A 10,198-nucleotide genomic window follows, 5' to 3' on the forward strand; every position below is an offset into this window, starting at 1 on the left:
TAAGAACATTTGCTCTTTGAAAAGCATTGTGAGAATGCAAACAAAATATCTGCAAATCAAAAATATCTGATAAAGGGCTTGTATGCAGAATGAAGAATTCTCAAAACCCAATACAAAAACAAACTCAACTTTTGTTGCTTTTGTTGTTGTTAACGGACGGGCGATTTGAACAGGGAATCCACCAAAGATGGGTCGTTGGCAAATAAGCACATGAAAATGAAACCATGTGGTCTTGTTTCGGGGGCTCCAAAGATCTCCAGGAACACAGTTCTTCAAGTCTCGGCACAGAAAGAACTCAGTGAGAGGCAAAGTGATGGATAAGAAGCGATTTATTAGAATAAATAATGTGAGGCTTACAAGCAAGTGGGAGAGAGGATGCCATTCCCCAGAAGTTAATGCGCTACAGTTTTATAATCAAAGGAAAAGTGGGAAGGAGAACTTCTTTGTCTTTCTTGAATAGATGTCATCATCAGTTGCCATCATCAGTTCCTCCTCCAGGTTGGGTAGGGAGTTTTCTTGTCCCTGTGTGGTTAAGTTAGGTTCACAAATTATTGTGGATTTTTTAAATCTGTGCAGAGAGCATGTCCTAGGGATCATTAACTTACTGAGTTCCCTGGGCAGGATGTGGGTCTCCAGCCACCATTGTTTAATTGTCTGGGGGCATGTCTTATGCTTCTGTTCCATGGTTTTGCTGCTAAGTAAGCCTACTTGGTTTTGTGGTTAAGCAAACCTGCTCTCCTGAGTAATCATTAACTTACAGGGGTCTCCTATACTTTTTTCTACTTACAATCCCCTTGTGGGATTAACTATTTAATCACCTACTCTATCCCTTTACTCTGTCCCTAATCAAAGAGGTATTTAACATCATTAGTCATTAAGGAAACTCAAAACCACAGTGAGATACCACTGCATACCAATTAGAATGGCTAAAATTAAAAAGACTGACAGGGCAAATTTTTGTGCACCTGTGAAGCGGCAGGGGCACTCGAAGTCTCATACACTACTGCTGGGGATGTAAAATAATCTGACCACTTTGAAAAGCAGTTTGGTAGTTTTCCCAACAAGTTATAAGCATATACCCCTGCATATGAAAGAAAAACGAAAGCATATATGAACGCAAAAGTTTACAGCAGCGTTACCTCTAATAGTCAAAACCTGGAAACAACCCAAATGTCAAACAAATGGTAGCATTTCCCAAATGTCCAACAAACGAACATTTCCAACACAATGTAACACTATTAAATAACTTCTACTCGGCCATAAAAAGAAACTATTGATATATGCAAAAGCATAGATGAACCTCAAAGTAATTATGCGGAGTGAAAGAAGGCAGATATAAAGAATGGAATGTTATGTCCATTCACATATCATTCACAAACCATTCACATAGAAAATGCAGTCTTATCTATAGGGAAACAGGTCAGGGGTTATTTGAGTTAGGAGGAGGCAATCTAGGGGTTATGGCTATGTTCATGATCTTCATCGCGGTGACGCATACCACGTGGTGATGCATGGTTGCACAGATGCATACTACGTCAAAACGCATCGAAGTGTACTCTTGAAATATGCGCAGTTTATCGTGGGGGTCAATTTCTCAATGAGGTGTTTGTAGGAAAGAAAAAGTAATCTCGCGCCGAGTCACGTAGTAGGAAGCAGCAACGCGCAATGCAAATACTGAAGTCCGCGTTTGGAGCCAGCGTCCTTAATTCCCCCAGCTCCCTGTAACTTTGCCTCCGAGGAAAGTGCTGGAAGGGAACCTCAGCTGTAGTTAATGATTACCGGTGGGCGGCTCCTTCTCGGCCGCGCTCCCGCCTCGGGGCGGCCCGAGCGTGGCCCCGCCCGACGGCTTCCCAGAGCGCCAGGCGTCGCGCTAGTGGGCCCCGCCGCCACCTGCTGCTGCTGCTGCTGCCGCCCGTCCCCGCGTCCGGCATGGTAAGGGGGCTCAGGCGCTGCCACCGTCTGGGCAGCGGGTTAGGAGCGGACGCGCGGGAGGAACGGAGGAGGGCCAGGGGCCCGCGCAGTATCCCCGCCCAGGCCAGAGGACCGCGCTAGGCGTGCGGGGAGCCTCCCTCCCAGGCCTTAGCGAGGCAGCCGCGCGCCGGGCGGGGAGAGTCGGGGTCTCGGTCCCTCCTCCACCCTACCCGCAGTGGTGCCGCCGGGGACACTGAGGCCGAGAGACGGGCGGTGGCAGGTTCAGTGACAGCCAGGAGGGAGCTCAGGCCAGAGTCCGCTCAGGGCCTCGGTGCCTCGGGCAGGGAGTGGGGCGGTGAGGCGGGGATGGGGAATGGCAGCATAGTGAGCCCGCAGACGCGGCCCTGTCCTATATTGGGGGCTGGCGCGGGGCGGGGTGCAGCGGCGAAGAGACCGATGCCTGTGTGGGTGTGCAAAGGAGGGGCGGCTGAATTTCCCCTGTGCCTCTGCCTGCCTGTTTACTGCCCTTTTCGCTTGCACTTCTGGGCACGAGGTCTAGCTGAGCCCCCTCTGCGGAGCCCGGACCTCAGGGCCAGCCTCTGGCGCCTAGTTTGAGGCCTGTGCCCGGCAGTGGGGACGTGATTGCTCAGGATCACACGCCCTCCAGGCTGAGCTTTCTGGGAGCAGAGTGTCAGCTATAGAGATGAAGGTGAACCTGCAGGGCAGCAAGAAGGGAAGCTTCTAGACCCAGACCTTTACTAAACAGCAAAAACGTTAGGCTGCAAAGCATCAGGAGCAGTTGGGACTGTGGTGACACCTGGGAGGGCACTTTGGAGACCTTGGCTTGAACATAGGGGAGGTGGTGGGTGAGCTGATTGTGAGGTACATCCAGGCTCCGCAGCTGCAGGGCATGGGTAATCAGTAACCCCTCTGCACACCCCCAGAGGCCCAGGCCTGGCCTGGGATTTACTAAGCAAACACTGCCCCTGCTCCCTCTCTGAGCCCAGATCTCAGAGGGGTTTGTCAGTTCAGCCCCAGGCTGTGAAATGTGGGGATTCCAGAAGACTCTAAAGAGAAAGGGGAGCCTCCTAGGAGCCCGCTAGTAGCCATGCACTCCTTTCAGAGTCAGCGCACTAGGTGGTAGCTTCTGATGCCTTAGCTGCCATCTGGTTGCCTGGATACACAGACCAGGCTTATCAGCCACTGAGACAGGGCCAGGCTCCGGAAGAGAGACTGGGTTGAATGGTGATGCAAATCTCAACTGTCCTTGCTGATCTTCCAGAGCCTAGGAGAGGAGACGGACCCATCCAGATCTCTCCAGAGAGAGCCCACGCTTTTTAGGAGGGAGAAAACTGTTGAGTTAACAGAACCCTGCAGTGTTTTGTTCAGTTCTAACCCACACCTGAAGGCCTGTCATAGACCTGCTTGCCCCAGGAAGTCTCCTTCTAAAAATGCAGATAATATCCCTGTAATAACAAGGGAATTAAGCGTCTCCTGGCTCCCCTTGCTGATTCCTAAAGTGGCAATTCTCGTAACTTTTACCCTTCAAGCCAGGAGAAATGAGTGCCCCCAGGCCACCTGGCTTCCAGTTTGCAGGCTGCCCTATCAAAACTAAATTAACCTCCCTCATATTCTTTTCCCAGACCTAACTAATTCACTTTTAATTTAGTACCCAACGATGTCCATCCTTGGGTAGTTCTACTTCACAGGCCTGAATTCTAGGATCTCTTAAGCTCCTCCGCCTGGATCTTTTTAAGAGGCTGGAGAACGGACCTTCCCTTTCTTCTGTTTTCCAAGAGAAGGTTCCACTCATGGCCTGAATGGTGCCAGTTTGGGCTGCCCTGAGGACATTTTGCACAATAGGAAAATGGCACTGCCCTGGCCGTTTGCCCTTGGCCAAGTTACTCCTGCTTTGGGCCTGAGCTCTGGCTCAAGCTGACAGAATAGAAAAGAAGGTGCAAATAAAAGAAACATAGGCCTGGCAGCTGGGAAGCAGAGGCTGTGTAGGAACGAGGTGGGGTACCCACCGGGAAGGAATACCAGTGGCTAAGAATCTCCTGGAACATGTTTTAAGTGCGTTCCTTTGCCAATCCCCAAGGATATGGACCCATCTTGAGAATAATGCCTGTGCTTTCACTGACTGGGGGGAGGGGGGCTGGTCATTTCCCCTCTCCAGGCCTGTTTCCTCTTCAGTACACAGTAACAGTAGGACTTGCTTTTATTCTCTCATGAACGAAAGAGACCTGATTTTTAAATGGAGGGGTGCCCTCTGAAAGCTCTGAGGACAGGCGCAGGGAGGAACATTTCTCTGCCCCGGTGATTGGCATTACACCTCAGGACTCTGTTCTCTAAGAACCTACGAGTGCCCGAGCCAGAGCCCCGCCTCCCAGTCTGTTGCGTTAGACAGGCTGCCCTTTGACTGTGTCACCACGGCCACCAGTGGAGGCTGGCTAAATTTCCCCAATGGCCCAGGGCCCTCTCTTTTGTCCTGTTTAAAGGGAAAAAAAAAAAATAAGTGCCCTTGAGCTTCTGTGTTTTCCCTCTCCTAGGCTGGCAAAGCACACAGGCTGAGTGCTGAGGAAAGGGACCAGCTGCTGCCAAACCTGCGGGCCGTGGGGTGGAACGAGCTGGAAGGCCGGGATGCCATCTTCAAGCAGTTCCATTTCAAAGACTTTAATCGGGTATGACGGGTGGGACACAGTTCTGAGACTGGGGCCAACTGGGTCACATTCCAGAACGTGTCCCCTCCCTGAGAGTCCTGTTAGCCAAGACTCTCAAGATGCTGGGCTAATCCAGTTTAGTTGTCTTCATCCAGTTTAGCTGAAGATAGGTCCTGGGCTGTCTCCATTTTCTGTGTGTGAGTCGCTCAGTCGTGTCTGACTCTGCGACCCCATGGACTGTAGCCTGCCAGTCTCCTCTATCCGTGGGATTCTCCAGGCAGGAATACTGAGTGGGTTGCCATGTGCTTCTCCGGGGGATTTTCCTGACCCAGGAATCGAACCTGGGTCCCCTGCATTGTAAGCAGATTCTTTAGCCACCAGGGAAGCCTTGGACTCTCCATGCCTGGAACTTTTAGAAGTAGTCCTAAGAGGAGACAGTTCCAGTGGGAAACGGGTGACTATTTGAAGACATTTTAGTAGATAACCTAAAGATTGGCCAAGATGCAAAACCTCTTTGGGATTTCCACCTTCTTAGTGGTCCTGGTGATAAGACTTTCTACTGCAGAAGGACCACCTCAAACTCCAGCCTCAGAACTAGTGGCAAGGCACCAGGAGGAATGCTTAAAGCTGGGAAGGTCACCTTGGAGGGAGCGGGGCTATCCTCTTCCTTCTGGGCCTCACATTGGCCATAAAGGGAGCCCAGCTGTCCTTTCTCTCAGAATACTAACCTGGGTCTCACTTCATTAAGCAGGCTTTTGGCTTCATGACAAGAGTGGCCCTGCAGGCTGAGAAGTTGGACCACCATCCCGAATGGTTTAACGTGTATAATAAGGTGAGTGATGCATGCCTTGAACTCCAACTCACTCTGAGGGCCTCTCCCTTGGACTTCCCTGTGGGCCCTCCTCACTGACATAGTATCAGCTCCAGTTCCTTTCATCTCCTTCCTAGAATCGACATAAATGGCCCCTGGAAAATATTCAGTCTCACTACAGATAAAAAAAAAAAAGCAAACTAGAACGCTAGTGAGATAATGTGTGGCTAAAGTAGACGTTAAGGAGGCAAATCCCAAGGACGGAAAACCTGTGGGAACCAGGCATATTCATTGTTAATCGCTCTCAAGGGCTGAAATTTTTCTTGAGATATAGAAGAATGAAAAAGCAATAATCTTGAACTAAGAATGCCCAGGCACACCAGGAAGGTCAGCCTATCTGCTGAATGAACGGAAACAGTCATTAAATGCCTGCCATGCGCCAAGCGCTGTGCTGGACTCTTTCTAAAACATTACGGTTGGAAGAGACAGTCTGTAAATGGACAGTGTTTAGGAGCTGAAGTTGGTCTGGAGTCTTGTCTGTAGCTTTTAGGTTGCTCTTGATATTTGGATATTTCTTTTTGATCCCGTGCTGCAGTCACCACTGTTTATGGAGATGTAGTAGAAGCCAGTTTTGCCCTGTTAAAGACCGGTCAGGAAGGCAGCCCCGGGGAGAGCCAGTGTGCCCAGGTACTCTTCATAGTGTGCTTGAGCCCGGGAGCTGGCGACTCCCGCCTGCTCGTGGGTTCAGTTGGTGGAAGCAGCTGGCCTGGAATCTCTGGTTTTGTTTCAGGTCCACATCACCCTGAGCACTCACGAGTGTGCGGGCCTTTCAGAACGGGATGTAAACCTGGCCAGCTTCATCGAGCAAGTAGCGGTGTCCATGGCGTAGACCCTGCCCTCTGTCAGCTCTTCCGGGGAAGGGTTGGGGGCACTGAACTGGGATCCAGAGAGGGAGCTGGGGGAGCCCGGAGATGCTACTCTAGTCAAAACTGCCAAAGCGACCCTGCTGCCTCTTTAGGGGCAAGTCCTTGCTGCTGGAAGGAGAGGCCAGCATCACTGCTAAGACCAGGAACTTAGACCGTTTTATCCCACATCACTTTCATCTTCCTTGAGGCTCTGTGATGTGTACACTGATTTGAATAAGCTCTTCTCTTTCATTACAACTTTCCAGCAAAAATAATGACTTTATGTCCAAGCTGTGTCTTGCTCCCTTTCTAATTCACTTCCTAAAAAGCTGTGATAAAAGCTGTGTATAAGATAAACAGTCTTATCTTAGAAGCTAGGATCCTAGGGCCATCTTTATCCTATGTGACAGAAACCCATGCACTTTTATGCCTAAAATAAAACTGTTGTTTCACTTGGCCTCAGGCTCTAGAATCTTCTTTTCCACAGTTCAGTCGCTCAGTTGTGTCCGACTCTTTGCAACCCCATGAATCGCAGCACGCCAGGCCTCCCTGTCCATCACCAACTCCCAGAGTTCACTCAGACTCACATCCATCAATTCAGTGATGCCATCCAGCCATCTCATCCTCTGTCGTCCCCTTCTCCTCCTGCCCCCAGTCCCTCCCAGCATCAGAGTCTTTTCCAATGAGTCAACTCTTTGCAAGCCAAGCCAAATTGGAATCAATAGACATTTAAAGCACCTACTTTGTACAAGACAGTGTTCAGATTGCTAAGGGGAAAGGGGACCAGAACACCCTAAGCTCCTATTGTCTCTGGGAATTAAGTAGAAAAATAATTAAATATTACTAGGCAGCATGAATGAAGTTAATGCCAGATGCAAAGATAAGAAATGAGTAAATGAACATACAGTGATTCACACAGTTGAACCAGGAAGAATTTGACTTAATTCTTGAGGCAGAGGTAACTGAGGGAGCATCTTGAACAAAGATAAAGGTTAGCCAGACAGTTTTATGCATGATGGGACCTATGACTGGGTCGTCTTCCTGGCCTACAGCATCCAACATGGAGACTTTTTTTTTTCTTGAAGCATAGTTCTTTTGCCATATTATGTTAATTTCAGGTGTAAATCAAATTGATTCAGTTGTATATATGTGTGAGTACATATATATATACATACACAATATACAGGCATATGGTTTTTATACTTTTCCATTGAAGGTTATCACAGACTATTGGATATAGTGCCCCTTCTGTACACTAATCTTGTTTATTTTATATGTGATAAGGTATAGCTGTTAATTCTGTACTCCTAATTTATCCGTCCCCGGCCTTCCCCTTTGGTAGCCATGAATTTGTTTTCTATTGCTATGTTTCTGTTCTCTAGTTAATTTCTTAATTCCACATATAAGAAATTATATTCTGACTGATTGCATGTAGTACGGTAATCTCTAGGTCCATCCATATTTTTGTGAACAGCATTCTTTCTTTTTTTATGCCTGAGTAATATTCCATTGTATGTGTGTGTGTGTGTCTATGTGTGTTCACGCACACGTAAACGTGTGTGTACAAATGTATATACAGGGGTCCTCAACCCCCAGCTGAGGACTGGTGGTGGCCCGTGGCCTACTGGGACCTGGGGCAGACAGCAGACGGTGAGTGGCTGGGCAGGTGAGTGAAGCTCCATCTGCTGCTCACCATTGCTGGCATTACCACCTGAACCTTCCCTACTCCATCTGTGGAAAAACTGTCTTCCAAAAAACCAGTCCCTGCTGTCAAAAAGGTTAGGAACCGCTGATATAAACTGTATCTTCCTTATGTTGATGGACACTAGGGTTCCTTCCGTGATTTGGCAATTATAAACACTACTGCTTGCATATTGGGGTGCATGAATTTTTTCCCCAATGTGTATCTATCATTTCTTTTAATGAAAAGCAATTAGAGAAAAAACAAAGAGCATATATTTCCCTAAGTGCATTTTTATTTTTACATTTATAAAATGTAAAACTTATTTTTACATTTATAAAATGTAACTTACTGGAAATGTTTTTAAAATTTTTATTTTATATTGGGGGATAGCCGATTAACATACGATGTGGTGGTGGTTTCAGGTGAGCCGTGAAGGGACTCAGCCATACACACACCTGTGTCCATTCTCCCCCAGACTCCCCACCAGCCAGGCCCGTGACACTGAGAGCATACCACACTGTAAGTTCCGTGGGCTACACAGGACGTCCCTTTTGGTTATCCATTTTAATACAGCGTGTGTGTAGCATGTATATTTTTTAATTAGTTTTTTGGAGGGTATATTCCCAGTCCTGCAATTCCTGGATCACATGCTAGCTCTATTTTTAGTTTTTTAAAGAACCACCATGCTCTTTACTGTTGAGGCTGCACCAGTTCACATGGCCAGCAACAGGGAGGGGGATTGCTTTTTCTCCACTTCCTCTCCAGCATTTATCATTTGTAGCCTTTTTGACGATAGCCAAGACTCAGACCAGTGTGAGATGACAACTCACTGGAGTTTTCACTTGTATCTCTGGTAACTAGCGATGTTGTCTGTCTTTTCACGTGCCTGTCGCCCCTGCGTATGTTGTCTTTGGAGAACTGTCTCTTGAGGTCTTCTGCCAGATTTTAAAGTTGGGTTGTCGATGGTTTGGTATTGATTGTATGAGCTGCTGGTATATTTTGGAAGTGAAGCCCTTGTTATTCGCTCTTTGCAGATATTTTCTCCCAGCCCATAGCTTGGCTCTTGGTTTTGTGTATGCTTCCCTTTGTTGTGTAAAAGATGGTGAGCTTGACTGAAGTCCTGTTTGTTTAGTTTTGCATTTTAGTTTGGTTTAGTTCCTGTAGCCTTGGGAGACTGACCTAAGAAGACATTACTAGGATGTACGTCAGAGAATGTATTGTCTGTTCTCTTCTAGGAGTCTTGTGGCGTCATGTCTTGTGTTTTAACTCGGTAAGGCATTTTGAGCTTATTTTGTATGTTGTATGAGGGAGTATCCCAGCCTCATGGATTCACATGTAGCTGTCCAGCTTCCACAATACCAGTTGCTGAAGGGACTGTCTTTTCTCCATGGTATATTTTCTTGCCTCCTTTGTCTAAGATTAATTAACCATAGGTGTGTGAGTTTATTTCTAGGCTCTTGGTCATGTTCCCTCGACCCATAAGGCTGTTTTTGTGCCAGTACCATGCTGCTTTGCTTACTGTAGCTTGGTAATACGGTCCGAAGTCTGAGAGCTTTCATTTTGTATACAGGATTGCTTTGGGCATTCTGGGTTTTTCTGGTTCCATATACATTTTAGGACTATTTATTTTAGTCCTGTGAACAACGTCATAGATTGATTTCAGTCGTATGAAATCTGTCATTTGCTTTGGGTAGTGCACGCACGCATGCTGAGTCCCTTCAGTTGTGTTCAACTCTTTGTGACCCTATGTACTATAGCGCCAGGCTATGTCCATTGTATTCTCCAGGCAAGAATTCTGGAGTGGGTTGCCATGCCCTCCTCCAGGGGATCTTCCTGACACAAGGATCGAACCCATGGCCTCTGCACTGCAGGCAGATTCTCTACCACTGAGCCACCAGGGAAGCCCCGCCCCCACACCCAAGAGAACAGGGTGGCTGTCAAATTTTGAATCCCCTTCAGTTGCCTTTATCCGTGTTCTATAGTTGTAAGCAGATGAGTCTCTCACCACCTTGGTCAGGTTTATCCTATGTATTTTATTTTGCTTTTTGATATGATTTTAAATGAGACTCTTTGCTTTACTTTCCCATTCTGTTAGCGTGAAGAAATGCAGACGATTTCTGTGTATCAGGTTTGTTTCTGCTACATTGCTGCATTCACCACTGCCAGGAGTCGATGTGTGACATCCTTAGGGTGTTCTGTGTACACTGTCTCATCATCTGCATGGCAT

The 10,198-nt window shown here is 47.6% G+C and overlaps 1 protein-coding gene and 1 long non-coding RNA gene across 2 annotated transcripts; one reads left to right on the top strand and one right to left on the bottom strand.

The window, feature by feature from the left end:
- Positions 1-311: 311 nt before the first annotated feature.
- Positions 312-1,796, bottom strand: LOC147342953 (uncharacterized). The gene is made up of 2 exons (XR_015156867.1): positions 1,499-1,796; positions 312-522 (listed from the first exon to the last, which is right to left on the bottom strand). It is a non-coding gene; the product is annotated as an uncharacterized LOC147342953 (long non-coding RNA).
- Positions 1,797-1,852: 56 nt separating this feature from the next.
- Positions 1,853-6,744, top strand: PCBD1 (pterin-4 alpha-carbinolamine dehydratase 1). Its single transcript, XM_086382202.1, has 4 exons — positions 1,853-1,932; positions 4,461-4,592; positions 5,323-5,403; positions 6,173-6,744. Exons 1-4 carry the CDS (start codon positions 1,930-1,932, stop codon positions 6,269-6,271), a joined length of 315 nt encoding a protein of 104 aa, XP_086238328.1. The 5' UTR covers positions 1,853-1,929; the 3' UTR covers positions 6,272-6,744.
- The last annotated feature ends 3,454 nt before the right edge of the window (positions 6,745-10,198 follow it).

The sequence above is a fragment of the Bos grunniens genome, chromosome 28, assembly GCF_055505025.1.
Source record: "Bos grunniens cultivar Pamir isolate PY7600 chromosome 28, Bosgru_T2T1.0, whole genome shotgun sequence".
In the NCBI taxonomy this organism is placed as follows: domain Eukaryota; kingdom Metazoa; phylum Chordata; class Mammalia; order Artiodactyla; family Bovidae; genus Bos; species Bos grunniens.